The sequence below is a fragment of the Panthera leo genome, chromosome E2 (genome assembly GCF_018350215.1).
Source record: "Panthera leo isolate Ple1 chromosome E2, P.leo_Ple1_pat1.1, whole genome shotgun sequence".
NCBI classification, from domain to species: Eukaryota; Metazoa; Chordata; class Mammalia; order Carnivora; family Felidae; genus Panthera; species Panthera leo.
Genome location: NC_056693.1, coordinates 1,492,205 through 1,512,115, shown reverse-complemented (window position 1 = coordinate 1,512,115; position 19,911 = coordinate 1,492,205). Strand labels below are relative to the sequence as shown.

The window sequence follows — 19,911 nt, the reverse complement described above, 5'->3', positions numbered from 1 at the left end:
ACGTCTTCAGGTCCTCTGCCCATTTGTAAATCAGGTTGTTGTTGTTGTTTGATAGTCAATTTTATGAGTTTTTCATGTGTTTTGGATGTTAACCCCTTATTAGATATATAATTTGTAAATACCTTCTCCCACTCTGTAGGTTACCTTTTTGTTGTTGATGGTTTCCTTTGCTGTGCAAAAGCTTTTTAGTTTGGTCTCTCTCTTTTTTTTATATTTTTTAATGTTTATTTATTTTTGAGAGCGACAGAGCCAGAGCGCGAGCGGGGAGAGGCAGAGAGCGCAGGAGACGCAGAATCCGAAGGACGCTCCAGGCTCTGAGCTGTCAGCACAGAGCCCGACCCGGGCTCACAAACCGTGAGATCATGACCTGAGCTAAACTCAGATGCTTAACTGACTGAGCCACCCAGGTGCCCCAAGTTTGGTGTCTTATTGATATTTGCTTTTGTTGTCCTTGCTTGAGGAGACATTGAAAAACATACCGCTAAGACCAGTGTCAGCAAGCTCACTGCCTATGTTTTCTTCAAAGAGTTTTATAGTTTCAGGTCTTATATTTAAGTCTTTAGCCCATTTTGAGTTTAGTTTTGTATACAGTATAATAAGGTGGTCCAATTTCATTCTTTTTCATGTAGCTGTCCAGTTTTCCCAACACCATTTATTAAATAAGCTGTCTTGTCTTCATTCTCTGTTCTTGTCTTCTTTGTCATAGATTAATTGACTATATAAGTGTGGGTTTATTTCTGTGGTCTCTATTCTGTTTCATTGACCTATGTGTCTGTTGTTGTGTCAGTACCATATTATTTTGACCACTTTAGCTTTGTACTATAGTTTGAAGTTTGGGAACATCGTATCTCCAGCTTGGGTCTTTTTCAAGATTGCTTGGCTATTTGGGGTCTTTTATGGTTCCATGCAAGTTTGAGGATTATTCTGTGAAAAATACCATTGGTATTTTGATACGGATTGCATTGAATCTGTAGATTGCTTTGAGTAGTATGGACATTTTAACAATGTTAATTCTTCTAATCCATGAGCATGGATTATCTTTCCATTTATTTGTATTGTCTTTAACTTCTTTTAACTTCTTTTATCGGTGTCTTGATAGTTTTTAGAGTATAGGCTTTTCATCTCCTTGGTTAAATTTATTATTTTATTCTTTTTGATGCAATTGTAAATGAGATTATTTTCTTTCTGATAGTTTTTATTAGTGTATACAAATGCAACATATTTCCGTATATTGATTATGTATCTTGCAAGTTTACCGATTTCATTTATTAGTTTACTAGTTTTCGGGTGGAGGTTTTGCGGTTTTCTGTATGCAGTTTGCCATCTGACATACTGACAGATTTACTTTCTTTCCAATTTGCATGCCTCTTATTTCTTTTTCTTGTGCAATTGCTGTGGCTAGGACTTCCAATACTACTTGACTAAAAGTGGCAAGAGTGGACATCCTTGTCTAGTGCCTGATCTTAGAGAAAAAGCTTTCAACTTTTTACTGTTCAGTATGATGTTAGCTGTGGGTTTGTCATCTATAGCCTTTAATATGTTGAGGTACATTTCCTCTACATTTACTTAGTTGAGAGTTTTTGTCATAAATAGATGCTGAACTTTGTCAAAAGCTTTTTCTGCACCTATGAGATGATCATAGGATTTCTGTCCCTTATTTTGTTAATGTGGCATATCATGTTGATTGATTTGCTGATACTAAACCCTCCTTGCATCCCACTTGATCATGGTGCATGATCCTTTTAAGTTATTGTTGAATTTGGTTTGTTAATATTTTGTTGAGGACTTTTGCATGTATGATCATCAGGGATATTGGCCTATAATTGTCTTTTTTGTAGTGTTTTTGTCTGTTTTAGTTATCAGGGTTTTGTGTGTCTGTGTTTCTATTTTCTAATTTCAGTGAATTTTGTTCTAATCTTTATTATTTTCTTTTTTATCCTTGGTTTGGGGTTAGTTTGGTCTTGTTTTCTTATTTTTTTTTAAACATAGAAGCTTAGGTTATTGACATCTTCTTTTGTAATAAGCTGCTTAAAGTTACACATTTACCTCTAATCATTTACTTTAGCTGTGTCACATTGATTTTTATATGTAGCATTTTTACCTTTATCTAGCTCAGGATATTTATGTCTTTTAAAAATCCCTTGTAATTTCTCCATTTACTGATAGGATATTTGATAATATATGGTTTAAGAAGTTCCTATTAAATTTGCAGGGCTGCTATCTCAGAGCAGGAAGAATGCTTTTAATTTTTCAGTCAAGGGCCCAAGTGTTATAATTAAGGTTTGAAATGGGGGAAATCTATTGGCTATTTTAGATATCTTACATTCTGAGGAAGAGACCAAGCAAAGCTGTCAGTGTTTAATGTAGAAGGAGTAACCCCCCGTTATCAATCAGGAATTGGTGAGAATGACCATTGGTATGAGTGCTTAAGGCAGGCTCTCAGGCACTTTTTCCTTCCTCAGAGCACCCTCATTGACAGTGCTGACTTGAGGGTATTTTCTTTGTCTTGGGTTTTGTTTCATAAGATAGGACAACCTTTTTTTCCAGTGTTCATTCTATTTACGGTATCTACAAGTGACTTTGTCAGTAGATGGTTGATTGGGAAGTGGGCCATCAGCTGTTGGGCCCACAGAGACACGATTTACATCAGGTCCGGTCTTGTTTTTATTCTAAAGCCCTTTCAAAATGGACTGTTGTAGTTCAGCTAAAGGGACTCTTTATTATTCTAATTTCTGTTTTCAGATTAGGTCTCTAACTTTAAGTTTAATGCTATTAATAAAATGACATCATTTTACATTAGCTGTTACGTCAGCACCACCGTAACTCCCAAATGTTGTAAGAAGGTATTTTTCTCGTCTGTATTGAAAATCTATAGCTTCATCTTTTTCAAATAATTTTGGCTCGATGATTAAATTACTGTATCATCGACTTTTGTTATAAATACTTCAGGTATGGGTTTTAGGAGACTTGGACCTCCTTTTCTGGCCATTTCATGACCCTTTGAAACAGGACTCCTGTTGGTCCTTTGTCAGGTCAGCACAATCAACTTCTGCCATTCATGATTTGGCACCTGAGGTTCCAACCAACGTGCATACAAAATTGTATAAGTTAGGTGACCTTGGTTTTTTTTTTAACGTTTATTTATTTTTGAGACAGAGACAGAGCATGAATGGGGGAGGGTCAGAGAGAGGGAGACACAGAATCTGAAACAGGTTCCAGGCTCTGAGCTGTCAGCACAGAGCCCGACGCGGGGCTCGAACTCACGGACCGCGAGATCATGACCTGAGCTGAAGTCGGCCGCTTAACTGACTGAGCCACCCAGGCGCCCCGTGACCTTGGTTTCTAAGCACTGTAAAGAATTCTAAGTTCTAAAAAAAAAAAAAAAAAAAAAAAAAGCTAAATTCTTTTATGAATAGTTGGTGGTCTTATTTGGGTCGGAGGGAATCTTTAGTTTTACCTCTTAATTCCGCTCAAGTCCAAGTCCAAGGCTTAAATTTTATAGTTTCCTGCACGCCTGACTCATGGGAAGGGTGGATGTTTAGCAGTAGCCGGCATTTGGGGTTTTCAGGGAGTTGTTGGGAAAATGTGTGGGCCCTGGACAAAGGGGACAGGAGGGGGAAGAGGTGCCAAAGGAGAGAAATCAGAAGGATAAGGGGGAAGGCAGAGCTGGATATGGGGAAGCAACTGGAGGACAAGGAGGGAGGATTTACGCAGGGAATGAGTCTCCTTTGCTACTGCTGAAGTTCGTCAAATTGCTCATTAGTTTTGCCCAGAATCTTTGAGTGATGCAACTTTTGAGTCAGATTTTATTTGGAGGCATCTGCATACTCGTAAAAACAACACAGTCCGTTGGGCCTGAGAAGTCTTCTTAGCACATCAAATGTCCCCCCACAGTGACCACTGAAGGCCCAAATTCCCCATGGTGCAGTTACAGTATTTAGAAAGAGTTAGGATTGGAACAGGAATGCATATAAAATGCAGGGTTTTTTCATGGGAGAGGAGAGGATTTAGACCTAGAGCACCCTATGAGAGCAGACAGTGGCTGGTAGGAATAGAATACTTGTGCACCTCTAACCCTCACCCTAATGATTGGCTGCTTTAAGCCACAGGCTCACAATCTGTGCCCCTGGCATGTGGATAACCAGAGAGAATTCTTTCTCTAGATTATAGTCCAGCTCTCAATACCAAAAAAAAAAAAAAGAAAGAAAGAAAAGGTGTAAGGAGACCGCACTTGCTTTATTGGTTACCCGCAGCAAAGTTTGTCTAGATAGTTGCCAGTACAGTGGGATCTGCAAACACACTGCACGCTGGTCTGTGAGGCTGGCTTGAACCACAGGCTTGCCAACAATATGGCAATGCCTGTGTTCTATGATTGAACTTATTAGGACAACCAACTTTTAGCACAGAATTTCAGAAATCGCTCGAAAGACAGCAAAAAGGTATGAAGAGGAATGGCCTGATCCACCAAGGATCCCAAACCACTGGGAAGTAACAACAAAACCCAGGTATCGAACAGAATGAAAAGCCCAGAAACCCAACACGAAGAGAGCAGATTTCCCAAATCTTCAAGGATTTGACTTGCCCTTAACAAGGTGCAAGGGACAAATATGTGGTATGGCAGTGGGTAGGAGGCTGGGATCTGCGAGGACCAGCAACGCAGAGCAGATCTCAGCAGGACTTTATGATAAACATCCTAGATGAAACAGCTTCTGCAGTGAGCACATCCAGTTTACCCTGTTCCTCCGTCCATCAGATATTGACTAGTGAGACACGTGTTCCACAGAAGTGTGAGCTGGGGGACTGATCACGATATACGATGTGGAAGCTCTTACAACCTCTCCTGTAGTTGTTTTCTTAATCTGAATTTCTCTGAAAATTTTTTCACTCACTTTGATATTAGTTGAACTCATACACCCCTCATGCTTAACTGTGAATAATGTTGATTTACATCTCTCCACTTTCCATATTAAATGAACAAATTGCATATCACACAAAGACCTTGAAGAGGCTTCTCACCACATGTAATACATATCCGCTCTTCAGGAAATTCATCACAAAATTTATGCTTGCATCTGGGCATTTTTGTATTCAGTATACACCCAAAAGTGGGTAATAGCAACTTGGGCAAGAATAGAAAACCTAGCCTTCTCAATCTCAAAGTCCGTGCCAATTTGTCATTCGTAAGTCCAAACTCATAACTAAGTGTATGTTACAAACAGGCTGAACCCTTGAAAGGTTTGCAAACCTGTGAATTAACAATGAATTTCACTCGGTATGCAATGCAAAAAAAAAAAAAAAAAAGAAAGAAAAAGAATTTTCTATGTGCCTGCAAGGGAGAGCTTCTAGTCACCTCAAAGAAAACCAGAGCTGCTCTCATCTAGTTTTTGGTAAGTCTGGCATTCAGGAATTGGTAGACTTTCAGAAACAGGCGTGTTTAAGAACTGATGGGCTCTTCAGTTGTGACCGTGGTACCTACTGTTGACCAACTTTCAGAAGCAGGGTCACTGAAGTGAGGCCCTTGCTGATGGACTGCTGCCCATGCCGGGGGCTGTCACTGATTGGCTGTCTTTCAGGACTGGGGCTTGAACGGATTGACTGAATTTTGGAAGCTCAGAATGATCAATAATCTACTAATTCTCAGAAGCTGAGTTGCTGGGGTGAGGCTGTTGTTGACTGGCTGGCATTCAGAGGTCATCTGAAGTTATTTCTAATAAACTTTGGTTTCTTGTTCACAACTTTGGAATTTGGCCAAAGAACACTCTTTTCCTTCCCTGAATATGAAAAATAAGCACTCCAAATCTTAAGTCCCCTCTTTGGTTCTTCCTCAGCTAAACCAGCAGGAGAGACCATAAGGCATTTTCCAGAAGGTCACTTACGGGGCTTTGATTTTGAGCTAAGGTCGCCACTAAGCAATTTAACTGCTAATTACAGTGCGAAAAATAGCTATAACTGCTGACTTTTTGTAACGTATTGTAAAAAAGCTAAGTACAGAATAGGTATGGCATCCTGACAGCATTGACACAGGACAAAGGACGTGTGCTGTATACACAGCCACAGGCAATTCTATCCCTTTTGTGTGCCACACACTATTGTACCTGCAACCCTTTATGTGCTCATTGAACATTTGCAGATCAGTAAATACACAACAGCACAACTTCCTCCTTCCTTTTTACCTTTGTGGCAACTCTTTTTCAATACTGTGTTTTCCTCTCCCTACAGGCTGTAAATGCACAATATTTTCAAATATTAAAAATCGGGGCAACTGGGAAGCTCATTTGGTTAAGTATCCGACCTGGGCTCAGGTCATGATTGTGGGGAATACGCTTAGGAACCCCCTGAGCCTGCACTGATGGGTTAACAAGGCATAAAGAATTACAAAGCCAAAGGATGCTCACACCCAAGTTTGGGTAAACAAGATTAAGTAAATAGGTATAGAGGGGGCAAGGCAAAGGCTCCAGTATAGAACAAAGGTATAGGAGGTAAACAAGATCAGGTATTCACGGTGAAAACACCCCCCATTTAGTACTATAGCAGAAAGCTGCTTTCACAGGAAGGAAGTAGCAAATTAGGTGAACAGGTAAATAGGGCTATAGACCACTGCAGGGCAAAGTTGTCCAGAGCGGAACTAATTAATAAAAGAAAGGTACCTTGTTAACCCAGAGGTTACACATTCTATCTGTCTTATCCCTTAGGCTACCTAAGATAAACAGACACAGCGTCTCGTGTCTGCGGTTAACAACCATCTGCCCGTTGCGAGGATTTTGTTTTATATTGACCCAAACCCCTAACACCGTATATCTTCAAACCCCCCTTTCCCTCATGCCCATATGTTAATGTTCAGAGATTTACTGTCTCTTTGCGCACGTCCATCACCATATTTGTAAGCCTTCTGATCCTAATAAAAATGAAGCAAGGACCCTTAATCAGGGCTCTTGTCTTCTCCTGGACATTAGCCATCTCTCACATTTTAATCCTGCATCCTGCTTTCTTGCTGGCCAAGAAAGAACTCTAGACCCAGAGTCTAAGACACATGATCTCACGGTTCATAAGTTCAAGCCATATGTCAGGCTGGGTGCTGACAGTCTGGAGACTGCTTGGGATTCTCCATCCATCCTTTATCTCTGCCCCTCCCCCACTCGTGCTTTCTCTCTCACAATAAATAAACTTTTAAAAATCACATTTTGGGACCAAACCATGAATGTAGCCAAGGTTTCAGCAAGCTACAGTCTCAGTTTCATTCTCTGACCTCTCAACTCAGTGTCTCCTGCTCAAACTTCACTGAGATCTTGACTTTCTCCCCCACTTGTCACAGATATATTTCTCTAGAATGATTTTTGCCACTCTCCTTGAAAAATTACAAAACCATTTTTAATAGCATTCAGTAATATCCATTTCACAAGTGTTTTCCCAGAGAGAATATCAACCCCCTGTGCATTCACTACTGCTGCAATTACAGATGAAATGATACTCACTTCCCAGCAAATAGATGAGATTGTGGATACTCAAATCTTCATCTCAGGGACAAGATGCCCCTCTGCACACACGATCACATTGTCAAGAAGGCACACACTGTTCAGGCAGAAGTTGGCACTTGCTAAGTCTTTCTCTTTTCAGATAGGTTTCAGATCTTAAAAGAAATGTAAGGTATCTCAGAAATACAATAATAAATATCTGAATAAAAGTACTGGAACACCATCACTGACTCTACAGGCAGGACAAATGCCTTCTGTGGGAATTAGAGGCACATCGTCCTCCTTTCTTTAATTTTTTTTTTTTTAATGCTTATTTATTTTTGACAGAGAGAGACAGAGCATGAGTGGGGGGAGGGGCAGAGAGAGAGGGAGACAGAATCTGAAGCAGGCTCCAGGTTCTGAGCTGTCAGCACAGAACCCCACGTGGGGCTCAAACCCACAAACAGTGAGATCATGACCTGAGCCGAGGTCGGACGCTTAACCGACTGAGCCACCCAGGCGCCCCCATCGTCACTCTAACTACCTCAGTGCCTCCTGACACCCCTCCTCCAACTTCCCCATCACAGTCCTGTCTGAAAGCTTTCTTATTGAAACTATTAAAGGCTATAAAAGGAACTCCAAAGAGTCAGTGTACACGTCCCTTGCAAGCAACAAGATAACTGAGAGTTACGAGGGGACGCCGAGGAACTTTACGGCATGCTGTGTCCCTTCCTATGTGCAGCCTTTTGGGAATGTGCTGTGATTCACGGAGCCTGAAACAACAGGCCCCTGGACATTTCGGAGTCTCCCTACGCTGCACTCCGAAGACAGCTGGGTATCGCCCTTTAAGCAGCAGCAAGCCCCACCCCCTGAAGAACACGGCACTCCAGTTCCCAGAGCTCCTCATACTCTTTCAGGGCCTTTAATCTGTCAGGAACGACCTACGTCCTGAATCCGCGCAATAACGGCGTTGAAACTACATTACCCGGAAGCCCGTGCGGCGTAGCCAAGGGCCGTTTTCGAGAGTGCGCGCCTCGTGGGGGCGGGACTTCCGGCGGCGCCTTCGTGGTGTCTGAGTTCTCTGTCGTTCCAGGGACTGTTCCGTGGCTTAGTGCGTCCGGAATCCTCAGTCCCGACCGACGTGAATGGAAAGCGCGAAAAGAGGCCCTGTTCCCGCCGCAGTGGCGGCTGCGAGGCGCCCTCGCCCCCGCCCCCGCCCGGTCGCCCGCCGCGTCCCGCCCCGCTCTTCCCACTGGTCGGAGGCGGAGGCCGCGCCGGTGAAGCCGGCGCAGGTGGGTGCTGCGACCCCCGGGCCCTCGGCCGCCCGCCCCGCCCCTCCTCTCCCCGCCCGCTCGGCTCCCCGCGGTCAGGCCCCCGGGGCGGGAGCAGAGGGCGTCCTGGTTCGGGGTCCCGGTCCCGCCCCTGCGGTGGGGCGTAGGAGGGCCCGCAGGGGCTCCTGAGTCGGGGCCGGGGGCCCAGGGGTCGGGGCGGAGTGTCGCCTGCAGGGGCGGCGTGCGCGGCTGGGATCTTCCGGGGTCGGGGGTCCAGGGCGGGGGTGGGAGGTGCGCGCCCAGAGATCGGTTAGGCTAGGGGAGAGCAGGACGGGGAGGCTGCTGAGGAACCACCCCGGGCAGTCATGGTGGAGGTTGGGCCAGGGCGGTGGCGGTGGAGGGAGATGCGAGGAGATTCTGCAGACTCGGGCAACAGAGCCGACGGGGTTTCCTGCTGCGTCGCCTGTAGCTGTGAGCACAAGTGGGGAGTGAAGGACCAGGTCAGGGCTTCCTTGCCTGCACATCTGAGAGAACGGAGGTGGGGAAGCGAGCCCAGCGGGCAGGTTTCGGGGAGATCTTGAGTTCGGTTTGGACATGTTGATGCTGAGATATCTGAGGGTGGAGACGTGACGTGGGTCCGTAGAAGTGAGGGTCTGGAGGACGGGGAAGGGAGCTGGGCTGGAGCTGTCCAAGGTGTGGAGGGTGTGCACTGCTCCAGAGTCTGGCCTGAGGACCCGACCAAGGAGGGGGTCTTAAGGTCGTTATTACTGGTGGGCTCTGCAGTGAGCGTCAGGAGGGCTGAGGCGTGGAGTGCCCCGGGGGATTCAGCATCCCTGATGCTCCCTCCCTAAAGGAGCGTACCTGATGTGGAAGGTATTCTGACCTGGGTCTAGAAAAGAATGCCTGGATGTGGTAAGTTTGTTGGCCTGGGTGGAGACGGAGGTAGAGACTCTCAGTCCTGCACGTCAGGTGATCCTGGGAGACAGTCCCTGTGGGACAAAGAAATAGCCAGATTTGTGGAGCAGTTGGGTCCCAGATGAGGACACTGCTCTCTCACCACCTCCACCCTTGGGGGCAAGAGGAAGACAGGAGTGCTCCAGTCAAGGGGTCCTGCCAGTGCCCTGCAGGGGGCCACGCAGCAGGTAGGCTTGTTTGCTGAAAGGAAGAGTAGCTGAGCTGCCCGCCCAGACTCTCCCTACAACTCATTAAATTCGGAACGTATGAAACATTTATTGAGACATCAGCTAACCAACATTTATGTAAATATGTACACATGGAAACTAGAAATGAATGCATTTGATAAATGAAGAGCAACACTTTATGAAAATTGCAAAGTTAATTTATCTGTGGTATTTGCTAACAAGAGAACGTTGTATAACACATCTTTTGAAAATCGTAAGCAGAAATAACACTAACCCAAATTTTATGAACCCTGTCCTTTATTTGCAATGGAAACATACAGGCTTGTTAACTCTGTGGGTAGTTAGTGTGCATCAGTTCTGTTCAATACTGTTATCAGCTCTGTGAGGTGGGGGCCAGGAATTGAGGCTCGGGACGTTCATTCCTCCTACAGAACCACATCGCTGGTAAGAGCAGCACTGATGTCAGAGGGGCTGAGAGCTTAGGTTATCAGGCTGGGAGCACTTTGCTCCAGGGCAGGGCAGGGGTAGCGGGGGTCCAGTTCAGTCTGTTGGTTGCCTACCATGGTTGCCCCTTTCTCATGGCCTCCCTCTTCCCACAGGTTCCCGTGGCATTTGCAGAAATGCTTATGGATCCTGTACAGGTACATGGAGGATGTGACAGTTGGAGGACACCCCAGTTGTCCCCCTGATGGTTTTGCCACTCCCGTGTAAAGAATGATGGTGTCCTGAGATTGCTCACCTGTTCTCCCTCCCTTGGCTCTAAAGTCCCTGTGGTCTCATCAAAGCCCAGGGTCTTGAACTCATCCCTGGATTCTATGGAGCATTGCCCATTTGTGACAACCAATGGGGTAAGATGTGGAAGGGTGTCCTGGGCACAGGATCCAGAATGTTCAAGTGATGGGGGTGAGAGTTGGAATGATCAGGGAACTGCGAGGCTCTTACCTACAGTGGGAATATGGGGCAGCAGGGGGCACACAGTTACCAGGTCCACAGTTACAGCCTGAAGTGGTGAGCCTTTAATCTGAAGGAAGTAGGAGAAGGTTCTGAGCTGAGGAGCCAGGTGACCTGATCTTCACAGGCTGTGTGCAGCTGCAGTGTGCGGGAGAGCCTCGACGAAGGTGGGGATAGTGGGGGGCCTCCTGGGACTGCGCAGGTGACCTCTGCTGATGGCTGCACAGGGCTGGTGGCTGTGGAGGTGGAGGACCAGCTGCCTTCTGGAGGTGTTCCAGACGGAGTAGCCCACGTTCAGTGATGTGGCAAGCAAGGGTGTGGGGGGATGAGATGGAAGGGGGCGTCAGGGGCAGCCCCAAGGATTTTGGCTTTCTCTGAAAGAATGGATGTCCTGTCAGTTGAGACGGGGAAGTCAGTAGTCGGTTGGAATAGGAAGTCAGGTTTTGCCACTGATGTCACATGGTCCAGAGACTCCCGACTAGAGGCACCCACTTAGCAGTCGGACGCACAGGTCTGGAGTTCAGGGGAGGCTTCCAGGTTGCAGGCAGCCAGAGACAGTGGCCGGCATGTGCACTGCGGTATAGCCGGGCATTAGTTTCCAGAGGGGCCATCGTTAGGTTGTGGAGGCAGGAAGGGGAAGAAGGAGATTCGAATCTCTTCTGGGAGCCTGGTTGGTGGTGGTGGACGTCACAAAGGCAGATGAAAAAGCAGAGTAGCTGTGGAGGGTGTGCCCGTGTAGGATACAGGTGAGGAGTCTGAAGGCTTCCGAGGGGCCGGGGGTGTGCAGTAGGTGTTGAAGCATCTCCACGAAGGAGGTCAGGTGTTAGTAAGCTCAGGCCAGGGCACATGATCTTTCCATGGAGTCCTCAGTGTTTGGTGGTGACTTTGGGTCAGGCCTGTGTTGCTTCGTTGAGGCTGATAGACCTGGTAGGTTAGTTGAGGTTAAAACAAAGCAGCCAGGAGCATTGCTGGGCCTTGGGTGCGGAGTTCAGTGTCGCTGGACTTCACATGCGGGTCAGGTAAAGGCAGGCTGTGACTGCTTGTAGGACAGCAGGATAGTGATGATGCAGCAGAGGCCTGGGAGTCTGTGAGGTGCTCACGTTAGGTTTGGGAGGGGGAGTATGACACGGGTGGCACGTGGGGAGAACCACAAAAGGACCCTGGCACCGGGGAACTTGGGTTTCTGGGGCAAGACAGGGCAAAATAGGATGCTGATTCCACTTGCACGCTCCTGCCTGGATTCTGTGTGCAACAGCGGTGTGTTGGGAAGGCACAGCAATTACCCGCAGAGTGGGCTGCGGTCTCGGTAACCAAGTTGCAGAAGTGGAGGGACCGGATATGGAGAGAGGTTCAGACCAAGAATGATGGGCAGGTGAGGAGGAGGAGGGGCGCTGATGTGGGAGAGGTAAGTTCAAGTTGTGTTGGCCGGGACGTAGGATCTGGGGGACCTCAGCATAATTTACTGCTGAAAGAGACAGAGAGGCCCCCACTGCGGGCCCAGAGCCTGGGCGGGGCTTTCCTGCACCCTCCTCGCTTGTTTTACCCAGTTCTGGACACAGCAATCAGTGGCAGTGAGGAGAAGGGAGGCGCCAGTGCCACCAGACCCTGTATCTCCTCCACACTGGGAAGTCGGGGTGGAGGGCAAGGGCAAGGAGGGGATGGAAGGAGGTGGCGGTATGAACACTGTGGAAAGAGAAGCTGCACATCGATTGAAGCCTCCCTGTTTTGGCAGGGGTTTGTGGTTTTTACAGACGTGGCCGTGTGCTTCTCCCAGGAGGAGTGGGGGCTCCTCGATGAGGCTCAGAGACGCCTGTACCACAGTGTGATGCTGGAGACCTTTGCACTTTTGTCATCACTAGGTAAGGCCCTCGCACCCACTCCAGCGTCCAGGGCTTAGCTCCGGCTTTCGCCTTCCCTGGGGGTCAGGAGCTCTGGCTTTCCCACAACCACAGGTTTAAGGGGGCCAGGTCCGGGCTGCGCGCACCTCTGCTCCAAGCTTGTCTGAGAAATCCCAGTGGCCTTGCTTGTCCCTGGTCAGGTTATTCTGTTCAGAAGCGCGGAGCCTCTGTGCTCAAGGCCTTCCCCTCCTTGCCAGCGTTTCTTAGGGGCACCCCTGTGTTGGAACTTCCAGCCACCAACGTGCTCTCTACTCATAGAGACCACTGGTTCTATGAGACCCTCCTCTGAGGTTCTTTTGGTTTTAGAATGTGGGATGTCATGTGTTGGATCACTGACTCTGGGGGCCGTGCAGTCTACTCTGTCTTCCTGTGTTTCATCTAGGGTGGCCCGTTCCAGGTCCCATGTAAGTGCTCATCTTGAAGAGGTGGAGGGGCCTGGGTGCCTGACAGCATGGACCTTACTCCATCACCAACTACAGGAAATGGCCCTGGGGCTGCAGAGTTGGGAATGGGTGTGTTGTCACAGCTGGCTTTACCACCGTGTGATGCCAGGGAGCGTGGTCATACCTTAGTTCTACCTGTTCTTTCCTGTCATCATTTCTAACCTTGCACTTCCCAGCTCCCCCACTTTTGTGGCTTCCTTCCATTATCCTTTCACTTCTCCCTTTGCAGTACACTTGACATATGACCTACCCTTGAGGTATTGTGATGGCTGCACCTATCTTTAAATAGTCTCTAAACACCAGCTGCTGTGTTGCAAGCACACATTTCTAGGTGTGAACTCAGTCTTCTACCCAGTGCTCACCAGTCACCGGCAGCCGTGGCCTTGTTGAAAGTCATTTGCAGAGGAGAGAGTTGGGGAACCCCCCTGTCCTCCCTGAACTCACCCCGCCCTGTTATCCTTCCCCAGAGGCAGGGCTGTCCCGTCATGGGCGCCGGCCAGGGTGAGCTGTGCACAGAAGGCCTTCCTTTCACCGTCTCGAGTCCCCCTGGCCCGTGAGCAATCCCCTGGCCTCATCCGTGGGCATGTGCGACACACATTCCCGAGGAGGCTGCCTCGTCCCAACAAGGTCAGCATGCGCTTGACCAGCATTTCTCTGTTTACAGGTTGCTGGCATGGAGCTCAGGACGAGGAGGCCTCTTCAGGGCATAGTATTTCTGTAGGAGCATCACAGGTCAGGACTCCAAAGCCAGGCCCGTCCGTCCGGGAGGCCCAGCCCTGTGAGACGTGTAGCTCACTCTTGAAAGACCTTTTGCGCTTGGCTGAACAGGACGGTATACACCCCGAGCAAGTCCTGTACGCCTGTGGGGGAGAGTGTTGCCAGCACCAAAAGCATCAGATTAGAGCAGAACTTTCCAGGAGTGATGAGGGGAGGTCTTCATTTGTGAAGAACTGCAGAGGTCACATGGCAGAGATGACCTTTACGTGCAGTGAAGATGGGAAGGACTTCCCAGCCAGCTCAGGCCTTCTCCAACAGCAGGTTCCTCAGCTTGTAGGACGGCCACACTGGGGCACAGCTGGTGGAGAGGACTTTCAAAATGAACAGAATTATTATAAATGTACTCAGTGTGGGAAAATCTTCAGTCATAAACATATACTTGTTGACCATGAGAAAATCCACACTGGAGAAAAGCGTCATGAGTACAGAGAGTGTGGGAAGGCCTTCCTTAGAAAGTCCCACCTCCATCAGCACCAGAAAGGCCACGATGAAGGTCAGTTTTATGAGAACCCAAAATGTGGAGGATGTCTTACACGGACACCTGGCCTTGGTGACCACCAGGGTATTCACGCCAGGCCGAGGCCTTTTGAGTGCAGCCAGTGTGGGAAGGCTTTCCTTAGACTGTCCCAACTTGTTGGTCACCAGAAAATCCACACAGGAGAGAGGCCTTATGGTTGCAGTGAATGTGGAAAATTTTTTAGGAATCGCTCTACGCTCATTAGACATCAGAGAGTTCACACTGGAGAGAGGCCATATGAGTGCCTTGAATGTGGGAAAGCCTTTACCCGCAAACATAAACTTGTTGAGCATCAGAAAATCCACAGCGGTGAAAAGCCTTATGAATGCAGAGAATGTGGGAAAGCCTTCAGCCGCAAAGACAAAGTTGTTGAACACCAGAAAATCCACACCGGAGAGCGGCCTTATAAGTGCAGTGAATGTGGGAAAGCTTTCAGCCGCAAACATAAACTTGTTGAGCACCAGAAAATCCACACTGGAATAAGGGCTTATGAGTGCAGAGAATGTGGCAAATTCTTTATGGACAGCTCCTCGCTCATTATTCATCAGAGAGTCCACACTGGAGAGAGGCCTTATGAGTGTGGCAAATGTGGGAAGTTCTTTAGGTACCGCTTCACACTCATTAGACACCAGAGAACTCACACTAGAGAAAGGCCTGATGAGTGCAGCAACGTAGGAAATCCTTTAGTTGCAACTCCAAACTCATTAGACGTCGGACAAGTCACAGCAGAGAAAGGCCTTATTAGTGCAGCTAACGTGGGAAATTTTTGTGTTACAACTTCAGTCTCATTACACAACAGAGAGTTCACACCGGTGTGAGTCCTTATGAGAACTGCGAATGTGGGGACATCTCTACCTACATCTCTGGCCTTGTTAAACATTGGCAGATTTCCAACAATGGAGAAATGCCTTATGAGTGCAATGAATGCGGGAGAATCTGTTAATTTGATTTATGTCACTATATACTAATTTGCATTTCTTTAATTTTTATGTTCTTGGAATCCTGCAGTATACTGTTATGTGACTGCTTTTCCTTACATTTTTACATAAAAGGAATCCCAAAGTATATCCTTGTGTGGCTGTTTAGAGATTTATCCCTATTGCATTCATTCCTCTTTATTGCTGAGTCATATTCCATTGGGCGTATGTGCCACAGTGTGTTTATCTATTAATGGACATGTAGGTTGCTTCCAGTGTTTCCAATTACCAAAAGAACTGTGAACATTCATATATAAGTAAATACCTGAGAGTGGAGTGTTGATCATTGATGAATGTTTAACTTTTTAAGAATTGGCCAAACTGATTTCCAATATGAGAGAGATTGCAAGCGGGGGAGGGGCAGAGAGAGAGAGGGAGAGAGAATCCCAAGCAGGCTCCAGACTGTCAGTGCAGAGCCAGACATGGGACCCAATCTCACAAAACGTGAGATCGTGACCTGAGTCAAACGAAATCAAGAATTGGACACTTAACAGACTAAGCCACCCAGGTGCCCCTATAGTTATTTCGAGTTGAAATCCTCATTAACTTCTATGACTCTACTGTTGTCCTTTTTATTTTTGAATAAAATTTATATGCATACCTTATAACTTTTAATCAATTCTAAAAAATACTTTTAAGTGGTTTATATAGTAAATTTTATAATGGATTTACTTTTTTGGTTCCTAAAATCCTTCCTCTGAGGCTATGATCCACTGGGGGAATATCTGTCCAGTCATATGCTGAGGATAAGATTGAGTTCAGGCCTTAATTTTTGCCCCTTGAGTACGGTTGAAGCTGGCAAGAATAAATCCCTCACAAACCAACACTTTTGGTAACAACACTCTCTTCTACTTCCAGGCAGAACTTTCTCTGTTCAATTAAATTTTTTTTAATGTTTATTTTTGAGAGACAGAGTATGACCAGCAGAGGGTCAGAGAGAGAAGGAAACACAGAATCTGAAGCAGGCTCCAGGCTCTGAACTGTCAGCACAAAGCCCAATGCGGGGTTCAAACTCAAGAACCATGAGATCATAACCTGAGTCGAAGTTGGACGCTTAACTGACTGAGCCGCCCAGGTGCCCCTCTCTGTTCAATTAAAACATTTTTTTAAAATTCCAGTGTAGTTAACATACAGTGTTAGTTTCAGGGGTACAATATAGCAATTCAACAACTCAGGCAGAGGTTTCTCTTAACTTTAAATATTTGGAGACTAATGAATATAAATGCAGAACTCCTCAACAAAATTCTAGCAAACCAAATTCAGCAGCACCTTAAAAGAATTATACATTATGATTAAATTGGATTTATCCCTGGGGTACAAGGATGCCTCAACTTATATAAAGCAGTAAATGTAATACTCCACATTAACAAAGGATAAAAATCATAGGCTCATCTCAATCAATGCAGAAAGAGCTTTTGACAAACTTCATCCTTTCATGATAAAAATTTGTGACAAATTAAGTAGATAAGAAATTTACCTTAATATAAAAAAAAGACATATACTAAAAACACATAGGTAACATCATACTCCATGTTGAAAAGCCAAAAGCTTTTCCTTTAAGATTACAAACAAGACACTCTCTACTTTTATTTAGCATTGTACTGCAAGTCCTAACCAGAGCAATTAGGCAAGAAAAATAATTGAAAGTCATCCAAAATGGAAAGGAAGGAATAATGTCTCTGTTTGCAGATGAACTGATCTTAAATGTAGAAAACTTGAAAGGCTGTACCAAAACAAACTGTAAAAACTAATAAATGAATTCAGTAAAGTTTAGGAATACAAAATCAACATACAAATCTGCATTTTTAACTCTAACAATAAATTATCTAGAAAAGATATTAAAACAATCCCCTTCACAATAGCAACACAAAGAATGAAATATTTCAGAATAAATTTAACAAAAGAGGTGAAAGATCTGAACGCTGAAAACTATAAAATATTGATGAAAGAAGCCACAGGCACAAATATATGGAAAGATATCCCATGTTTGTTGATTGGAAGAATCAATTTGTTAAAATGTCCATTCTACCCAGAGTAATCTACAGATTGAATGCAATCCCTATCAAAATTCCAATGACACTCTTCACAGAAATTTTTTTAAAAATCCTAAAATTTTTATGGAACCACAAAGACACTTACCTCAATTTGAGAAAGGAGAACAAAGCTACAGGCTATAAACTTCCTGCCTTCTACTACACTACAAAGTTATACTAATCAAACCAATAAAGCACTGGCATAAAAACAGACGCATAGACCAGTGAAACAGAGGAGAGAGTCCAGAAGTAAACCCACACAAATGAAGTCAACTAATTTTTGACAGGCACCAAGGATATCCAGTGGGGGAAAGGATAGTCTCTTTATTAAATGATGTTGGAAAAATTGGATATCCACATGAAAAAATTAAATTGGACCCATGTCTTACACCATATCCAGAATCAATTCAAAATGAATTAAAGACTTAAACAGAAGATCTGAAACAGTAAAGCTATAAGAAAACATAAAGAGAAAGCTCCATGACATTGGTATTAGAAACTATATATATATATATATATATATATATATATATATATATATATATATATATATATATATATATCAGGAAACAAAAACATCAAAACAACATCAAAAACACAGGAAACAAAAGCAAAAATAAGTGGGACTACATTAAACTAAAAAGTTTCTGCACAACAAAGGAAACAAAAAGGGAACCTATGGACTGAGAGAAAATATTTGCCACACACACACACACACACACACACACACACACACACACACGAGTTAATATCCAAAATATATAAAGAACCATAAGACTGGTGTCCTTTATTTGTGGGGGGTTGATTTTCAACAAGTGCTGTCATTTTGTGTTTTCATTGCTAAGTAGAGTAGGAGAGACACAGCTCTAAATGCCAATTCTTGTATTAAAAAAAAAAAACAAAACCCAAATATAGGATTTATGATCTCTTTACAAGATAAATACAGGAACCAGAACAAAGTCATTTAATACAGGACATGCACAGTATACACAGAGCAACCCTATTCCCCACATCCTATGTATCTGCTCTTGTGTCTAAAACCCAAATGGTGATTATTGAATATTTGTTAAAGCAGCACATGACAATACAGCTTCCCTATTCATTTTTATATTTCCAGAAACCGTAATTATTTCTACTACCAAGCTGTTCATGTTTTCAAATTTCAAAAAGAGCCGCATTTTGGAGATCAAACCCTGAGTGTGGTCCAGGTTTCACCACAGCTGTGGGTTCAGCTTCATTCTCTGACTTCTCCAACTTCACTGCCTCTGGCTCAATCTTCACTGAGATCCTAACATTTTTTCACCTGTCACAGATCATTGTCTCTATAACTATTTATACTAGATTTCTCTGAAAAGTAATCATCATTAATAGCTTTCAGTAACTACTATATCACAGGTGTTTTGCAGAGATCATCTCAACTCCCATTGCTGATACTGGGGCAGCAATTACATCGGAAATGATAAATCTCTTACCAACAGGGATAAAGGATCATGGATTCCTAAACCTTTACAACGGTAATAAGTTGCTCCCTTTGCCATATGGTTGGACTATTAGAATAGAACACCCTGTCCTGGTAAGAAGTGTAGTATAAGTCGCTTTTCTCTTCAGAGAAGTTTTAGACTTTATTAGTATTTTTTAATGTTTATTCTTGGGACAGAGACAGAGCATGAGCAGGGGAAGGGCAGGGAGAGAGAGAGAGAGAGAGAGAGAGAGAGAGAGAGAGAGAGAGAGAGAGAGAGAGAGAGAATGAGAATCTGAAGCAGGCTCCAGGGTCGGAGCCTGCCGCGGGGCTGGAACTCAAAGAATGCGAGATCATGACCTGAACCGAAGTCAGACACAACCGGACTGAGCCACCCAGGCGCCCCTAGCTTTAGACTTTAAAAGGAGAGAAACAAATTCCACATACGGAGCAATAAGTATTATACGAATAATAATGTTTCTTAGTATCTTGGAACACTATCACTGATATACAGGTAGGAAAGATGTTTTCAGTGGAAAGGAGGTACAGCGTCACCCTTTCTAACCAGTGCCTCTCCTGATATCTCTCTTCTGGCTTTCCTGTCATGACCATGTCCGGGGTCTTTTCTTATTGTCCCTGACCAAACCTACTGAAGGCCATGAACATGACTCCAAAGTTTCAGTCTACGTGTATTGACAAGAGAACTGACCAGGATGAGCGGACGCCAAGTGACACGATGGTATACGGCGTCCACTGCATGTATACCCTTTGGAAATTCGTTCCGATTCACACAATTGGAAAGAATGGGTTTGTAAACATATCTGTGACGTCCTAGACTGCATCCCAAGGACATCCGGTAGGGCTCCTTACAGCCCCATTGCCGCCGTTCCCAGTTTACAGCCCCGGAGCTCCATTTCCCGGCGCCGCTCACGTTCCGGCTCTTCATCCCCAAAGTCTGGGAGGACCTTCATTCTGAGGCAGCGCGCTCCACG

At 45.3% G+C, this 19,911-nt stretch overlaps 1 protein-coding gene across 1 annotated transcript; it reads left to right on the top strand.

The window, feature by feature from the left end:
* Window positions 1-8,522: 8,522 nt before the first annotated feature.
* On the top strand, window positions 8,523-15,843 carry LOC122207635 (zinc finger protein 547-like). The gene is made up of 4 exons (XM_042917739.1): window positions 8,523-8,743; window positions 10,464-10,712; window positions 12,548-12,674; window positions 13,821-15,843. The coding sequence occupies exons 2-4, from the start codon at window positions 10,680-10,682 to the stop codon at window positions 15,266-15,268; spliced, it is 1,608 nt and encodes a 535-aa protein (XP_042773673.1). The 5' UTR covers window positions 8,523-8,743; window positions 10,464-10,679; the 3' UTR covers window positions 15,269-15,843.
* The last annotated feature ends 4,068 nt before the right edge of the window (window positions 15,844-19,911 follow it).

Coding starts and splice junctions, on each gene's coding strand:
- LOC122207635 (XM_042917739.1), top strand. CDS start 10,680: ATGGAGCATTGCCCATTTGTGACAACCAATGGG. Junction 10,713..12,547: donor CATTTGTGACAACCAATGGG/GTAAGATGTGGA, acceptor CTGTTTTGGCAG/GGGTTTGTGGTTTTTACAGA. Junction 12,675..13,820: donor TGCACTTTTGTCATCACTAG/GTAAGGCCCTCG, acceptor CTCTGTTTACAG/GTTGCTGGCATGGAGCTCAG.